The sequence below is a fragment of the Heteronotia binoei genome, chromosome 21 (genome assembly GCF_032191835.1).
Source record: "Heteronotia binoei isolate CCM8104 ecotype False Entrance Well chromosome 21, APGP_CSIRO_Hbin_v1, whole genome shotgun sequence".
Lineage (NCBI taxonomy): Eukaryota > Metazoa > Chordata > Lepidosauria > Squamata > Gekkonidae > Heteronotia > Heteronotia binoei.
The window spans coordinates 24,913,321-24,931,925 of NC_083243.1; the positions used below are offsets into that span (position 1 = coordinate 24,913,321).

General features: G+C 45.9%; 1 protein-coding gene across 1 annotated transcript in view; it reads right to left on the bottom strand.

Annotated features, from left to right (window-relative positions):
* Positions 1–408: 408 nt before the first annotated feature.
* Positions 409–18,605, bottom strand: part of KIF26A (kinesin family member 26A) — a 268,133-nt gene continuing 249,936 nt past the window's right edge. The window contains exons 12-15 of the mRNA XM_060261583.1: positions 15,247–18,595; positions 7,064–7,254; positions 5,080–5,230; positions 409–2,946 (exon numbers count right to left, since the gene is read on the bottom strand). Coding sequence (XP_060117566.1) covers positions 2,768–2,946; positions 5,080–5,230; positions 7,064–7,254; positions 15,247–18,595 — 3,870 coding nt within the window. The 3' untranslated portion in view covers positions 409–2,767. The remainder of the gene's footprint in view (positions 2,947–5,079; positions 5,231–7,063; positions 7,255–15,246; positions 18,596–18,605) is intronic.

Sequence of the window (18,605 nt, forward strand, 5' to 3'; positions counted from 1 at the left end):
AGGTTCAAACACACACACACACACACCCCGATTATATGTGAAACAGCTGTTGACAGAGCAGACAATACTGACCTCGACAGACTAATTTTCAAGTCCCAAATTTTGAGCTTCGAGGGTCACCTGTGAGCAGTTTATCTGAAAGTACACTTCGTGACTATTCAAAGGGATGTACTTCCTCATTTTGAGAGGGAGAAATAAGGGACAAATATTCCATTCAGGCTCTTCTCTTAATTAGGAGATTTATGCACATACCGCAGTCAGCTTTCCCAGTAGGATAGAAATACACTGAATTACTTTGGGATAGATTTCACGTCCTTTTTTTGAGGGAGGAAAGGACTCATGTCCCAGTATCCTTTCCTAGTACAGAAGAGAGCAGAACCCATTCATACTGAGAATCAGGAGAGATAATAACAATAGATGTATCTTTTTATTCACATGGAAAAGCTGAAGCAAGCCATTATAGTATACATTTATACAAAGAATTTTTCGGGGGAGGGAAAAACCAACCCCATACAAAGTAAGATGATCAGAAAATATGGTTCCTTATGAAATGCAATTATTACATACACTATCAAACCCTTTTCAAAAGTTATTCTTGTTTGGCAACAAATTTATCTCCACTTGAAAAGTGGCTTCCTTCAAAAAAAAAAGCACAAAGAATCATGCAGCATGTATAGAAACGATCCTGAGAGTTTGCCTTCCTTAGAAAAAACGGTAAAAAGATATATCTGTCTTTCAAAGTTCATAAAATGCAAATGCTATATCCATAGTCAAAACTATACAAAAATATGGACTTAACTTAATATTTACTAAAAAGGAAAGTTTAAAAAAAAACCCACTTCTTTGTGAATTTGGTAATAAATGTACTTTCTTATGTTCCTGCACTCAGAAAAGGAAAAAAGCCACAGTGTTGTTCCTTACAGACTTCTTCTGGTTACATTTAAGGCAGGGGTCAGCAATAGGTTTTGTAGGCCGTATCCAACCCAGCAACGGTTTCCTACCCTGGGTCATGCAGCTACCCTTGGTACCAGGGTGGTGATTTCAGGGTGGAGGGTCCTCTAAAGGAAAACCTTACTGGGGAGGATACAGTGTGAGGGCCTTATGAGTCCAGCCCTTGGGTTAAGGAGATCTAGAAAAGGGGGGGTCAGTAATGAATGAGGTTAATTGATTAGAACAGAGCCAAAGTATACACAAACAGGTATGTTAAAATCTTGACAGTGGTTTCATTCTGTTAAGGGATGCGTTTGTATATGTGTCCCGAATTTTCGACAAACATCCATCCAATGATTTTTCACTGAAACAACCCTTCAGACAGCTTCCACCCCACACACAAGCCTTCCACAAAGAGTTTTGAAGGTTTATACACGTTATGAATTTGGGTGTATGTGTGTGAAAGAGCTTGGGCAACGTACGAAGCTGTGGAGTGGCGTGTGGAGGAAAGATTAAGCCCATGCTCCCACACTACTTCTCCACTGAAAAATTACCTACTACCAAAGTAGCTTCAACTTGAAGAAACTTTCATCAGGATTTGCATAAACATGTTCATGTGTAATGTATAATTTGACCCTTCGTTGCCAAGGCTCTTTAGTGCTTACTTCTGGATTAATCCTTGACTTTTATATTTGGCCACTGTGACGTAAGCTGTTTCAGGAATGTGGCCTGTGGAAGCTGTCAATACATTAGGACTGTTCACCTGATTAACAAAGTTGATTCTATGAGTTCTAGTCAATTTGTCAATTAATTAATAGATTAAAACTGCATACGAATACCAACTACATTTCTGGAGGGGGGAAAATACTTTGTTCTAAATTTTGCATGAGTCATACCAGACGCCATCTTGGAAGAGGCCAATGAGGAAGGAGGGAATGAAATGCCTTTTCAAAGATGGCACCTACCATCCAGTGTTTTTGGTAGACATGTGTATTAAAAATAATTTTAAGCACTTTAAAAATCTGATGTCCATTTAATCAGGAGGCACCTTTTTAATTAATCAAAAGGTTTTTCAATCGATCAACCTAACCGATTAATCGACTATGTTTCAGCCCTAATATTCCATATATAAAACGTGGAAAACAAACATTTATCGTGATCTGAAAAAGGAAGAGTAAAAAACTGAATACAAACCAATCATCCTGAAATTTCATAATACACCTTTCCAATAGATAAATGTTCATAAAAATATGTCAAATCCTAAACCATGAAAAACCAATTATAATACATTTTTTTTTTGTTCTGCTACATAAGCCAGCTTTCCCGTGAAACAAGGAGGCAAATTCAGGTATGAAAACATAATTTACTTATTGCTTTTGCTACAATTTTGTTGGGTTTTTTTTTTTACATATAGTCATAAATTACACTATACAGTATAAAATATTTGACAGGAATACATTTTATGGTTTGTTTACGTTTGCTGGTTTCAATTCTAGCAACAAGTTAAAAATAAAAAAAAAGGAACAAGTCACAAATGAACTTTAAAGGCACTTCCGCTTCTCAAATAGGAGTTGGTTCTTAGTAGATTTTGTTAATTTTTTTTTCTGCTTCCTTGTATCAGAAATCAGGTTGATCTTTGTACAATTCATAGGTTGCTGAGGCACCATAAAGGTTTAGCACATTCCAATTTCTCGGCAATTTTCAGGCTTCGACAACATTCTTTGTCGCATTAAGTCTTCCCGTTCTCACCTCTACTTTCCAATACACGTATTCTCCCCTCTCACTTCTTTTGAAAGTTTGCCTTCACCTCCTCCTCAAGTCCCTTTGCAGACCACCTTCAAACTTCCACTTCTCGTGCTCCCTCCTGGGCGTCAGAGGTCACTCCAATGTCAAAGCAGGTGACTATCATGACATGAGACTTGCACAGATTCACACACTGCTCCAATTCGTCAGTCACTAGTTCCAGTGCCTCCAGGTAATCCTGAGACTCCTTGTCAATATCAGGGTCGACCTCAACTATTATTGTGAAAACACAACACACGCATTGGTCAGTATCAAAACAATGGACTGGCTGATGTGAGATCACAACTCTGAACTCTGTTAGTCCATAAAATTACAGGGGCCATTTGAACATATGAAGCTGCCTTATACTGAATCAGACCTTTGGTCCATCAAAGTCAGTATTGTCTACTCAGACTGGCAGCGGCTCTCCAGGGTCTCAAGCTGAGGTTTTTCACACCAGTTTGCCTGGACCCTTTTTTGGAGATGCCAGGGATTGAACCTGGGACCTTCTGCTTCCCAAGCAGATGCTCTGCCACTGAGCCACCGTCCCTCCCCATTTGAGGAGAAGGCCAGGGTAGGATGGTTGGATATCAAGAAATACGTGGCCAGGGATCAGCATACCTTCAGGATTCTCTCTCTCCATATATGCCCCAGAGAGCCTTGTGCTCTGCAGGCCAACAACTACTGACAGTCCCTTTCCCCAAAAAACATCCACTTAGCCTCAACCAGGCCCAGAGCCTTTTCTGCTTTGGCCCTGGCCTGGTGGAACGTGCTCCCAACTGAAATCAGAGCCCCATGGGACTTCTTATAACTCTGCAGGGCCTGCAAAATGGAGCTGTTCTACCAGGCCTTTGGTTGAGGTTGTGGGTGTCTCCACCCTCTTGGCCTCCCCTGCCCGTAGTAAGCCTAGAGATGCTTACTATTCTGCTAACGTCCAACAGGAGGCATATCGGACTGCTCTGGAGCAATGTACGTTTTTGCTGCTATCTCGCCTTGTTTAATCGTATTATTGAACTGATTTTTAATCACATATACATTGTATTTTATGTCGTGAGCCGCCCTGTACCCATTATGGGATAGGGTGGGAAATAAGTAATAAACAACAACAACTCTCTCCTATCAGCCTCAGGCACAGCTCAGATGGCACATCATAAAACCTGCCATGAGCTTGCAGATAACAGACAACCAAACTGCCCAAGAAGATTTGGTGATTCCCTTCCAAATTCAGCTGCACACCCAAAATGATGGAGTCGTATCTCAAAATGTGGATGGGCAACACCTGTACTGGATCAGACCAATGGCCCATCTAGTCCAACACTGTGTCACAGTGGCCAAAAAACCCAGGTGACTTCAGGAGGTCCATCAGTAGGGCCAGGACACAGGAAACTGCCTTATACTGAATCAGACCTTTAGTCCATCAAGGTTAGCATTGTCTATTCAGACTGGCAGGATCTGAATAGGATCTCTGGCATTGACCTTTAACATTACCTACTGCCAGATCCTTTAACTGGAGATGCTGGGGACTGAGCCAGGGACCTTCTGTATGCTAAGCAGATGCTCTACCCCTGAGTCATAGCCTCTTCCCATCACCACCATCAGTACTTTGATGGGAGATCGCGCCAAGGAAGACTGTGGTTGCCAGCCAACAGCGAACCACTTCTGCCCGGAACATCCCACAGAAGGGGTTTCCATAAGTCAATTGAAATTTGATGACATTCTTCTTTTAAGTCTGAATGTCAATGAATGACACCCCTTCCTGTTCCATGAGCTGCAACACATATTTTTTTTGCTGAATGGAGATTGTGTATGAAAAGTAATTGTGAATGTAGAGTTCCGGCTGTTTGTTTTCACCCTGCCTGCCCCTTTAAAATCTCTGAAGCAACAACAGAGATGGAAAAAGCAGAAGAGAAGTGGTGTGGGACACAGCCAACCCTACAAAGAACTGCAAAAGGGGAGAGATGATTTGCTTCTACTTCTCGCCAGCAACCTCGGAGCCAATTACCAGACACAGTTATTGAGGCGCCAATGGCTTCTAGGTGATCGGATTATTTCATTTCCAAACACAATTTGGAAATGAAATAATCTGATCACCTAGAAGCCATTTACTTTTTGGGGGGTTCCTGAGAGTCACGTGGTCCCCTGAAGCACTCCCCCACCAATGTGCACAAAAAGACACAAAAAATTACATTATTTGAATGGGTGCGCATTGCTAATACCTCACCCACTGCTCCCTTTGGCAGCCCCTTGGACCCCCCAACTGACCTACACCCCCAGAATTCTGTGCCCCTGGTTTCTCTATATGGCCCTGTTAACTTTTATTTGATTGGGGGGGGGGGGACTGGCTGCGATCCACCGAGCAATACATACAATCTCCTTTCCACTTGTTCGGATCCAACATCAACCTGCATTTTGTTTCTTCCAACTCATCTCTCAAGAGCTCATGCTTTGCTTTCACTTCTCTAATCCGCTGATGGCGTCTCTCCAGGATTTTCAACTTGGTATTAAAATAGATCAGGCCCTTTTGGGAAGACAAAACAAAAGAATGCTATGACTATCAGGGGCTGACTTGCCTGTTTTTAAACCTCTCCCCCCACCCCGCCCACATAATTCAGCTTTAACTACTGATATGCAACACGGGCTGCGTAACATTAAACAACGGATGTGTTCCCTCCCGCCCACCGCCCCTGCTGGAAGTGGACTTTCGTAGATACTAATCTAATAAAAGTGACAGGCTGTAGGCACTTAAGGCTTTTATTGCCATCCTCTGAGTTAATGTACTTCTCTTAAATGACAATTGTGTGTACAGAGATTGTTTTCTCCCCCCAGTGCTATCATGTAATAAAAGAAACTAAAATAGGAAACCCATGGGGTAGGGCTAGACGCTTCCAAACTCTATGTTCGCCTCTAATGTACAAAGCAGGAGGGGGAGTGTTCAATGGAGAAACGGAAGAGAGGAGATGCTTATTCCTTCCTCCCCATCGCCCCCTTTTTGGGAGGTAACCCTTCTGCCCAGATGCTTCTCTCCACCTGACTGGGAAATGCAGCCTTGGAGACAGGCGGGAGAAAAGTGGTGGAAGATGGAGTTACAGAGAATAAATGGAGAGACCCTTTCGGTTTGTATCCATTTACAGAGTCTCCTCTGCAAGCGCCCCCTGCATTTTCCTAACCTCCCCCGCCTATGGGAGAGGTAGAGCATGGCATAACAATCCCAGGCACCACCCAAGTGACTCCTCCCCTACATATGTTTGCTGTCCTTGCTAATCTTCTCTAACCCCCCTTTCAATCTCCTCCTACCTGAAGCTTCTCCCCTACAAATATTTCCTTCCCTTGACAATATCCTATCCAATGCGCCTCCCCGGAAATACTCTCTCCACTTGGCAATCTCGTCCTGCCCAAAGCTCCTCCCCCTGCAGATGCTCTCTCCTGCTTTGCAACCTCCTCCTACCGAAGCTTCTCCCCTTCACATGCTCCATCCCCTTGGCAATATCCTCCTACCCTACTTGGCAATGTCATTCTCCCCAGCAAAAGCTCCCTTTCTTTCGTTCAAAGCTTCTCCCTTTAAAATTCACTCCTTCCCCTATGTCAGAGGTAAAGCATGGCGACTTCAGACTGCACCCTTGCTGCCTGAGAGTATAGCCCTTATCTGTTATAAGGAACGTCAGGGGTGGAATTCTAGCAGGAGCTCTTTTGCATATTAGGCCACACACCCTGATGTAGCCAATCCTACAAGGCTCTTTTTTGGTAAGCTCTTAGAGGATTGACTACATCAGGGGTGTGTGGCCTAATATGCAAAGGAGCTCCTGCTAGAATTCCACTCCTGAGGAATGTTATTCAGTTAGGTGAATCCAAAGCTGCGGCTTACCTTTTCAACGTCTTGGAAGGGCTGTTGCAAAAAAAAAAGGGGAAGAAACACTTTAAAAAAATTGTTGCAAAACACTGCATTTCTTTCAACAACTCATAACTAGCTGGACTGTTTCGCCCACTGCAAGTAAATTAAACCTCATGCAACATCTTGAATTTAACCAAATTCTAAGCAGGGCACTTTATGCCGTTTACATAAAGAGTTAATGACCCTTTAGAGAAGAAGAAGGCCCATAAAGTTTCATCAGGCAAGCAATGATTATAAAGCCTTCTCGTAATGTAGTAACTGATATTCTCCACTCACTCCATCAGCTACGTTCCACGTAGTTAATGGCAGGCAGCATACAAAGAGTAACAATCGATAATCACAGCTCCTTTAACTGCAGCCCCTTCTCCCCCTAATACTGCCAGACCAGCATCTGAGCGGTGATCCGGCCTCGTGCGTTGGGCAATTCAAATCATCTTGCGACGCTGTAAAATATGCGCTGACCTCCGTCTCTTCTTGTCTGTGTCGCTGTAATCGTTCCACATCATCAATCTCATAAACTTTAATTTCAAATGGCTCTTTCAAAGTGCCTGGCAAAGGTGGTAGATCAACCCACTGGCCGGTGACGTTCTGCTTTCTCCCCAGGGATGCAGAATCAGGCAGGGGGGCTGGGATGAGCCGACGGCGCTGGAAACCTGGAAGACAGAAACGACAAATGAATGGAATCTCTTCGGAGTTCTTTGCCATGCTGAGTCATAAAATATCCACACTTGGAAGACTGTATGCAGTTCTGGTCACCTGGAAAAGAATATTGAAGAGCTCAAAAAGGTGAAGAAAAGATCAATCCAAGTGATCGCGGGACTAGAGCTGGGCCTTGAATTCAGCAGGAACTCACAGTGCAGATCCTGAAACTTTCTGACAGCATCTCCCCCTTCTCTCCACCTACCCTGTCCATTGAATAGTAGGTGCAGCTGCATAACAAGCTGTGGATTACAAGAGCGGGAAGCCAGCCAGTCACCAGGAGCTTTGTCACACCCCCAGCAGACCTCATTAACCCCTGGAGAAGCCCACACCACCCTTTCTCTACTTCTTATGTGATTTGGGGCGGCAGGTGGCTTGCTGGCCTTTTGACTGTGAGGGGAGGGCAACCGGCCAAGGAGAGCCCCAGGTGAGCAAGACCTGCTTGGGCTGGCTGGATCTCTAGCCAGCCCAAGCAGGCCTCGCTTGCCCGGGGCTCTCCTTTCTTGCTTTTGGCTGGCGAAGGGGTGGCATATGCTAATGAGTTATGCTAATGAGCTCTACCACCTATTTTTCTACAAAACAACCCCTGGCTAGAGCGATGGTCCTACAAGGATCGGTTAAAACACTTATTGCTGTTTAGCTTAGGAAAAAGATGAGTAACGGAAGACATGACCCGAGGCCTATCAAATTACGCACGGTATGGAGAGGGTCAAGAGGGAGAAGCTTTTCTCCCTCTCTCATAATACCAGGACCCAGGGTCATCCACTGAAGCCAGAGGGTGGGAGACTCAGAACACAAACTGCATAATTAAATTGTGGAACTCGTTGGCGCAAGATGCGGTGGCGGCCACCGACTTGGAAAGCTTTAAAAGGGTGATGGACAAATCCATGAAGGATGGGGATATTAATGACCACTACCCCGAAATATATCTACTCCCTCCAGCACCAAAAGCATGCCTTTTGATAGCAGCTGCAGGGAGAGCACGGGCAGGAAGGATGCTGTTGCAGTCACCAAGTTTTTGGATTTCCTAGAGGCAGTTGGTCATACACTGGGTGCAAATAACATGCTGGACTTGAGAGGTGCCTGGTCTGATCCAGCATGGCTCTTCTTATGTTCTTATCCAGATCAGACGATATTTACACCCAGTTACAGACATTTATCGTCAGGGTACTTTATCTATGAAAGAAGAAGAGGTACAAGGACTCCTTGAAGAAATCCCTTGGCACCTGTCGCATCAACCATCACCAGTGGTCTGACCTAGCCTCAGATCGCAAAGCATGGAGGCACACCATCCACCAGGCTGTCTCTTCCTTTGAGAACGCACGCATAGCTGCTCTTGAGGACAAAAGGAGATTGAGGAAGAATCGCACTGCTACAGCACCAACCCTAAATCAGACTTTTCCCTGCAGCCACTGTGGCCGCACCTGCCTGTCCCACATTGGTCTTGTCAGCCACCAGCGAGCCTGCAGCAGACGTGGACTATTGCACCCTTCTTAAATCTTCGTTCGCGAAGCCAAGCCGAGAGAGAGACTTTATCTATGAGCAAAATCATTCCTAACATGACATAACAGGACTTCATCCACAATATGTAGTTCTGACTTCAGTAGCTGGGAATCAACAGAGGCAGCTAACTCCAACCGCTGGTGGCGAACCAACCATACTTCTTTCATTCATATGAGTGATTGGTTATCATTCATTCCTACGGGTAGCCTAGGATGCAGTAATGGGCAAACGTGAACCCACCTCTTGTGACCTCAGCCTGTTCCTATCTGCTTAGCCCCATCCTGAGTCCTGATCCAGAATACACCCGAGTGGATGGGTCAGAAGAGTGAGATGGCGGTCAACCCAGTGAACTGTAGGGGTTAACCTCTAACCCCTACAGGGAATGGTTAAAGGGCTCCACTACTAGGGCCCCAATTGTTGCCCAGTTTCCCTGAACGATCCAAAACTCTAGGCTTGGATCATATGAAGCCAGATGCTGTCATGGAAAATGATCCTTCTTCCGCTAAAAAATTCCATTTACAGAAGGGTCCACTGAAAACCAATGATCTTGCGCAAACGGAAGTTATAGCGGAAAGGAAAACATGTTCTGTGGCTGAGACTTATCCAGCCTACACAAAACTCTTTCATAGGGTCTGCAAGCCTCAGTGTTCAAAGCTAGTGACTTGTTCTTAACTCTTCCATGAGGACAGTCTCAGAGGGCTGCCATCTTGGTCTGCAGTACAACAGCTGGATCTGAATCCAGAAGCAGCTTAGAGGCTAAGATTTTCAGGGTATGAGCTTTTAAGAGTCAACGCTCATCAGACCCCTAACAAAGGTATCTGACAAAGGGCGTTTTGACTCTCCAAAGCTCATACTCCGAACATTTTGTTGGCCTCTAAGGTGCTTTTGGACTTAGATCCAGCTGTTCTTAACTCTATATATGCTGTCAATGTCTCTCCTAGGTTCAAACTACAAGTTATCTTTCCTTCCATATTTTTTTTAAATCTCTTTTTTTCTCCAACTGTAGCCACTCAGGTTACTTTTGTGGAGGGGGGTGGTGGAGAGAATGACCAAGATGGGTTCTTTAACCCTGTTCTTCCCTGCTGTTCTCCTGCTGGGAAAGGCCACTTTTGTGCTGCTGGAAAAAAATTATGGGTGCTTGTATTCCCCCCCCCCCCCCCCAGCAGAGGTACAAGCAGAGTGTAAGTGGTGTTTTTCAGCCAGAAAAGGAGGGGAAGGGTTAAGGAGCTCCTCTCCTTCCGCCATCCCGCCCCTCAACAAAGCAAACCCCGCAGCTACATTTTTTGGGGGAAGGGGGAATTTACAGTTTTTGAAAAATGTAGGAAAATACAATGCGTAGTTCCAGCGACAGGCATCCCCTCCCCTCCCCAAAAAAACCTAGAACAACTTCTGAACATATCAGGGCAAGTCAAAGCACTAAGCACTCAAAAAGGTTACACTGTAATGTATCGACAGAGGAGAATTCCAACTGGAGGCGGAAAAAAAAGAAAAAGAAACTGTTTGTCATTTTCAAAAAGACCTTATAAAGCATTTCCTCAGGCAAAACCAAACACAAATCCATCAGCCAGTAATTCCATCTCAATATGTGTGCAACTTTACACAGCTGTTAATATTGATTTGCGGGAGAGACTTAAGAGGGGGACGCGCAGCGCAAGAAGACCAAGTCAGGCCTTTAAACTGACTAGGCAGAGTGGGGCAAATTGGCTATCGGGGCCAGGAAATGTTTATTAGTTTGATACAGGCCCTGCCTGAACCTGTGGGTTTGGGATAGCTTGCCCATTGTTCAAATTAGTGCACATCTGTGTACATGTGTCTGTACCTCATTTCAGCCCAAATCTCTTCGCGTTTATGCAAAAAGAAATCAGCCACACTGAATTTATTGGACACTTTTGCCCAAGTGGGAGATTCTGAGGATGCAGCCAGAACTCACTGCACCAAAGCGAAAGTCATGCATGTATCGTTTCTGTTTTTGCATTTTCTCAAACGTCAGGCTGGATTTAGACGTGACACAGGTGAAAGAACTTGCTGAACACATCATCTCATTTAAACTGAGCCCTCGCCCAGCAGGCCTGCAAGGATAACACGTCCAAGATCTATAAGCCCAGAGAAATTGGCCCCCCAATTTGAGGCAAACACAGATATTTGCTCTGCATAGACTACTCAGTTCAGATTTCTAGAAATGGTGAAGGGACCACAGACTATTAAGTGGCAACCAAGTCTTTCTTAGACACACTGAGAGCTAGAAGGGTTCCCAAGGATCATTTAGTCCAGGGTGTAAAACATGTGACCTGAGGGCTGAATCAGGCCCCTGGAGGGCCCCTGAGCAACTGGCTGTCATTTGCTTCCTTCTCCCTCTCTCTTGCTTCCTTTCTGCATCTCAGCTTGGTTTGCAAGGCTTGCTCAATCGCACAGGAGCTACAGAGCAAAACCTTGATTTTCTCCATTGGTTGAGGCTTCTCTCCCTCCTGGTCTCCTGGGGAGAGAGGGAAAGAGCCAGAGCTTCCTTTCCTCAGTTCTCTGGATCCCATAGGAGAAATGCAAAGAAAGCACCTTTAACACCAACAAGTGCTAATGTTTTAATTTAAGCATGTTTCATTTTAAGGGGTTTTTAAAAAATCTTTAATCATGTTTGTCTGTCCTTTAAAAAGTTTATATCTCTGCTAAAGGTAAAGGTAGTCTCCTGTGAAAGCACCAGTTGTTTCTGACTCTGGGATGACGTTGCTTTCATGTTTTCATGGCAGATTTTTAATGGGGTGGTTTGCCATTGCCTTCCCCAGCAAGCTGGGTACTCATTTTACCGACCTCGGAAGGATGGAAGGCTGAGTCAACCTTGAGCCGGCTACCTGAACCCAGCTTCTGCTGGGTTTGAACTCAGGTCGTGAGCAGATCTTAGGACTGAAGTACTGCAGCTTTACCACTCTGTGCCATGGGGCTCATATCTCTGCTACTTCTGGCCTGAGATGACCTGGCCCAACAAGGTCTCATTTATGTCAAATCTGGCCCTCATAACAAATGAGTTTGACACCCCTGATCTAGTCCAAACGCCCCACCCGCCCCTGCCAGAATCCCTTGGCCAATTTGGCCCGGAGGAAAATTTCTTCCTTACTGCAAAGTGGCCATTTGGCATTACCCTGAGCATATAAGAAAGGGCACTGATTCATCCCTTCCTGCCCTCCCTCTCACTCTCTGCCTAAATTCCTAGTGAGTCACAGAATCAGCACTGCTGGCACAGATGGCCATCTAAGACTTTGCTTAAAAACTGCCAAATGGCTTAATTGGAAATCTGTGCTGGTTTTGAAGATGACAGAACTTCCATAGTATTTACACTAGCCTAACAACTGACCATGCCGGCCTGACCTGGATGGCCCAGGCTGGCCCGATCTCATCAGATCTTGGAAGCTAAGCAGATTTGGCCTCGGTTAGTATGTGGTGGGAGACCACCAAGGAAACCCACGGTGACTGGGCAGAGGCAGGCAATTGAAAATCACCTCTGTTCATCTCTTGACTTGAAAAGCCCTATGGGATTGCCCTGAGTCAGCTGTGACATAAGAACACAAAGGAAGCCATGTTGGATCAGGCTAAGGGCCTATCCAGTCCAACACTCTGTCACACAGTGGCCAAAAAACCCAGGTGCCATCAGGAGGTCCACCAGTGGGGCCAGGACACTAGAAGCTGTCCCACTGTCCACCCCCAAGCACCAAGAATACAGAGCATCACTTGCCCCAGACTGAGCGTTCCATCTATACCCTGTGGCTAATGGCCACTGATGGACCTCTACTCCATATGTTTATCCAGTCCCCTCTTGACCTGACAATGCTTTCAAACAACAAGAAGAAGATGAAGATATTGGATTTATATCTCGCCCTCCACTCTGAATCTCAGAGTGGCTCACAATCTCCTTTATCTCCCCCCCCCCCCACAACAGACACCCTGTGAGGAAGGTGGGGCTGAGAGGGCTCTCACAGCAGCTGCCCTTTCAAGGACAACCTCTGCCAGAGTTATGGCTGACCCAAGGCCATTCCAGCAGCTGCAAGTGGAGAAGTGGGGAATCAAACCCAGTTCTCCTACATAAGAGTCTGCACAATTAACCACTACACCAAACAACTGTCTATACCCACTTTTAAAGCATAAACATAAGCCATCTGTGCAACACAATGTAAATAAATCAAGAGGTCCCCCCCCTCTGAGCTAGGCAAATGTTAATTTTTTTTTCTTTAAAAATCCCTGTTCTAAACCTAAGAGTGCAAGTCATTTAGATATTATAAAGATGGTTATTTTGTGGCCTGCACTAAATGCTTTTGCACTTGAAGAACTTCTGGGATTCAGATCAGTTGTGTGCATGTTAATGGGGTGGATCCAACCAAATTTTCCGCTGACAGAAAAGGGGATTCGTCATTTTAAAATATATACTTTTTAAAAATCCCTTGAACATGCCACGTTTATTGCTGTAATCGGAAAGTACCAATCTAGCGAGCCTTATGATTGACTGATTCGTCAAGTGAAAATGAAAGAGAGAACATGGTTTTAAAAAAAACCTTTTAAGCTGGATGGATCAACCCAATATTGTCACCTCTGTCAAGGTGTTTCTTTTTGTGCAATAGTCATTTTTCTTCCTGGGGGGGAAATCAGCCCAACATTACTTTAGCAAGATATGCTTCTAGACTCCATGGAACCAGTTTGCCCTTCAATCTGGCTTGGCCCTTCCCAATTACATAAAACTTCTCATATCACTTCTATCACACATGAACCAGATCGTTGGCCCATCAAAATCAGTATTACCTACTTGGACCGGCAGTACTCTCAATGACCTCAGGCTGAGGTCTTTCACATCAGCTATTGCCTGGTCCTTTTTTAACTAGAGATGCCAGGAATTGAACTTGGGACTTTCTATATGCCAAGCAGGGGCTCTTCCAATAAACAGCAGCCTCTCCCCCAAATGTTGAAAGGAGTGAACGGTGATGTCAAAGAAGCTGTTCAGACCTGATAAAACCAGTGTATCTTCAATCTATTTCTAATTTCAATTGTTTCCCTAAATACATTGTAAAACTAATGAAAGCCTCAGGTCTGTCGTTAATTAGCAGCATTAATCACAAAGTTTAGTGCCCTGGGATTTTTTAAAAACCAAATTCTTTTCTCTCGCTTTAATTTTCACTTGGTGAATATGTCGATCCAAAGACCCGCTAGACTGGTATGTTGCAATTACAATGATAAACAACAGCAGGTTGGAGGGGGTTTTTTGGAGTATATTTTTAAAATTACGAATTCCAAGGTAGATAGGGGTTGCCAGAATCTCTACTGAGGTTAGAGAAGGTGATTAAGAAAGTTGCTGGTAATGGGGGGGTCAGAGTTAGAAATCAATCAATGGGACTTCCTTCTGAACAGGATCAAGTTAATTAGCTTTGTAATGAAAGCTGCACTCAAGACTGGTCTACCTTAAGCTCAAGGGCCTCCTTAGAGCAGCTTTTCCAGCAGGAATCTCCTACATCATGGACTGCTGCATGCATCCATTCATTCTGCTACTAACTGTTGTGTTTCAGGGGCCGCACAGGGGCTGATGGTTGCTTTCCCATGATTCCCTTGTGGATGGGCCAATACTCGGGTTCACATCAGCCCCTGACACTAGATCTAGCATGTCTGGGGCAGCGTGGGGCAGTCAAATGGGAGAAACAACCACATCTATCCCATCAAGTAACAACCGGCCCTAAATAATCCATCAATCGCTAATACGCATTTGATAGGACTTGAGAATCAAAAAGCTATCTTTAGGACCAGGAATATTGACCTTATACCTCAATATACTACTCGTGACTCATATATATTATAACGTTTCAGGGTGTAGCAGGACCATAGCCAGTTGGGGGGGGGGAGAGAAAGGGTAGTGCCCCCTGTAGAATCTGCAGAACTCCCACCCAATCTTCCCTAATCTATCCCCTTCAGTAATCTGAGTTCAGTAGCACTGTAGAGATTTTGGGGTTATGAGCTTTAGAATCTGACAAGGGGAGATTTGACTGTCCAAAGCTTATATCCTAAAAATCTTGTTGTCTATGGTGCTACTGGATTCAAATCAAGCTGTATTACTACATGCAGCTTGCAAACTGTTTCCTGTTTTGGGGGACAGATGGGGCAGTCTAATCAGGCCATGATCTAGATAGCCTAGGGTAGCCCAATCTCATCAGAAACCAAGCAGGGCCATCTCTGGTTAGTACTTGGATGGGAGACCACCAAGGAAGTCCAGGGTTGCTATGAAGAGGCAGGCAATGGTAAAACACCTTGTCTGACTCTTGCTTTGAAATCCCTATGGGGTTACCATAAATCAGCTGTGATTCGTTGGCATTTTCCACTGCCACCGATTAACCATGCAGTGGACTACAAAACTGATGCGCTATGCATGGCTCAGTTAAATTCCAAGGAAGCTTTGAAAAATATTCTCAGGGAGGTGTTACCTGTTGATCTTTTCTTCGGGGATTTCAAACTTCTCAAGCGACCTGGTGACGATATCCCGCTTTCGCTCATGGAATCATGTGCTGAAGATGCACTGCCAGTGGCTTCGCTGTCACGGATCATGCTCTCGTAGCCGCTACTGCCACCGCTATGGTAAAAAAGAGCTGTTCTGCCCATTGCTGGCGGCAGCTCCCCGCTTAAGACGCTGCTGTTGTCACTCCCATGCCCGCTGCTGTACCGCTGGGGCCGCCGCGGGGCAGTAATCTTGCTGTACGGGGATGGCAGCACCAAGACCTGTGACTTCTCATCGCTAAGGTTAATCCCACTGTCGTTGCCGCTATCTGAATCGGTCGAACCTCGGAAATGGCCCATCTTGACCGAACTGCCCGAGGCCAGCTCGTTCACACGGCTGTTGGCTGCCCGAATGGCTTGCTTGGTTCCCATAATCGTTCCCCGGCACGGTTTGCTGCTGGCCCCCTGCACAGAGCGTGGGGCTGCTTTCCCACTCAGAGGGATGCTAGACGTCTTCCCAACAGACTGAGCTAATGACTTCACAGAGGAGCTCAGGGACTTGGACCCACTGGCTGAAAGGCTGCGGCTCTTATTCCCACTGGCTGGAGCCTTCTGGCTCACTCCGCTTTTTGCCTGGTTATTTTTGCAGGGTAAAGGTGAGGTATACGACGGAGGTGATGTAATACCAGAAGGGGCGGGGGGAACCCCCAGCCTTGGAACCAACCGACCACCCCGGCCATTGCTAATGCTACCACTGCCGTTTTCCTTAGTCGCTGCAGCCTTGGACCCGACGGATGTCAAACTATCACATCTTTCAAGTGACATGTGGCTCCCATAGCGATGGGCGGTTTCACTTTTCGATGTCTTTGCCTTCAAACTCGATGTTGCTTTTGGCAAAGAGTGATCTCCCCTGAAGTTGCATTTGTTGCTGGCGCTTTCAGGAGCACATGACCCAACTCTCAACTGCAAATCAACCTCATCCTCGGCTTTCCCCAGAGTAGCCCTAACAGAGTCTAGTCCCGTACCTTTTCCACCACCATTTGGTATCCCGCCATTTTTCTGCTCAAGGCTCGATTTACGGACAGGAGGCGCCGGAGGTATTGTCCCGCTTGGCCGGGGTAACATACTTGATTTTTGTTGCACATTCTTCTTTTTCAGGCTACTGGTGGCAAAACCAGCTTCGGTGCTTCCTCTGCTCATGCCTTCAGAACTTACACAATTGCCACGTGTCACGGGAACCACGCCAAGTGTGGTGGCTCCTCTTTTGAGCTGTGGCATCTTTGTGATGCCTTCAGACTTTTTAGCAGCTCCACTGGAAGACTTGGAGGCCATTTCACAACCATCTACAACCCTCTGGGAACATGCAAGCATGGTCTGGGATTTTGTTGGCTTAGCTGAACCACCTAAATGTTGGACAGACTTCACCGGCTGCTTCTCAGTGCTCAACATGTGAGAATTTGGAAAGAGCAAAGGGTCTGTCGGTTTTGCTTCCAAGTGATTGTCTGTACGAACCAGCCAAGGATCTTCAAACATCACGCGTGGCTTTTGCAGTTCCTTACAACTGAGGGTGGTATTGTTGTGGATTGAAGATGAGGTAGTTTTTGTTCTCCGGGGAAGACTGGAGTGAATTGTTTCAATCACTGGTGTATTTGGCGAGTTAGAAGGCTTAACTTTTGCTGGCTGATCGGTGACACAAAGAGCACTTTCTGTCAGAGATGCTTTGGTAACGTCAGGGTTCTGAGGGCTTCTGTGGACGTCTGAAGACATTTTGCCTGAATTTATGCTCTCACTCTCCAGTTCTGAAAAACAAAACCCACTGTCATTCAGAGTGGCTTTTAACAGTACAGGGCCATTAGGACCACCCAGGTTAAAAGGTTCCTCAGACTCGGGACAGCCGTAAGATGCCTGAGCAAGGAAACCATTGCCTGATTGGCCCCCGTCACTCTCGATTGTACAGATACTGACTTCGCTTAGCCATGAACTGATGGAGGAACGTCTGCTGCTGCTCGAGAATGGGTTCTCAGCAAAGGGCACCACAATATCGATGTTGACCCCTGAGGCACTCGCCTGGGAGGTATAGGCATCAAACTCATCATTTATACTGCTAATGATGCTCACGGGCCTAGAGCCAGATGCGAGGGCTTGCAGAGAGCAGTCACTGTTAAAGCTGATGATGCTCGCTGGCCTTCCATTATCCAAAATACCGCTGATGGAGAGTTCCTCGACGACAGTAAAGACAAGCTCATCCTCCCCGTTGAGCTCCACGGGCTGCTGCAAAGTCACCGTTGTTGTCAGTATATCCCGGTCAAAGCATTTCCCCCGGAAGGATGACCGGAATCTGTGGACTTCTATACCCTCCCCTTGGTGCTCTGTGTTGACGTTGCTTGCCGAAAATGTGCTTCCTTCAGGGCTGGGTTCGCATTCATTAGCCGGTTGCTTACTCATTCCCACAGGTGGTGTTCGGACTGCATGACTACGATCAAACGGCACATGGGTTTGCTTGGCATTCAGCAGAGATGGCTGCTGCTGTGGAGGTGGAGGAGCAGGGCTGGGTAAAGGTCTTTTCACATGCGAAGATTTCTCTTTTACAACCGGTTCGGCAACAGCTTGGTTTTGCTCTTGGTTAATAAAAGCGGTACATGTTGGCAACTGGTAGGAATCAGCCATGGTCTTCTTTTCCCCATCCAAATCCACCTTGTTGCTTTCTGGCATGGTTTGCTGTTTGGTGTGTTCAGTTTTTAAAGAAACCCCTTTCTTCTCAGGGCAGCCACCATTTTGCTGGAAGTAAACGTTATGCCCTTTTTTAGGAGGCCCCGGTTCCTGCAACACTCCCTTTTTAAATGCTCCGGGGGGAGAAGGTGATTTTGATTTAGACTGTCCATTTTCTGTACCTCCTGGAACTGTGTTGCTGCAAGGTGCAACAGGAGTCTCCCCGCAAGGAAACTTAATGGGCTCCTCGCTTCCATCAATGCATTCCAGCCTCTCCTGCAACTCTGCAAAAGTGTTGCACTTGAAATGGTCTCTGTCTGAGCTTTTAGCCAGAGCAGAGTTGTCTTTGCTTCTTTTCTTGTTCAGGGAAGGGATTATGGGAACAAACTCTGGAGGGCCTTCGTTATCTGTTAGTTCCCGGTCTGACAAAGCTGTACCGTTGGGACCGACATAGATGACTGTATCGCAGGACTGTTCGCTGCTTGAAGAATAATCAGGCTCACTGGATAAATTCAGTACAGGAATGTCAGGGTCAAGAGCGATGGTCCTTGGGTGAAATGGTCTCAGGTGTGGCTTTCGTATGTGGCCCTCTTCACATGAACTTTCTCCTCCAGATGAGCTTGATGCATACTGTTAATTG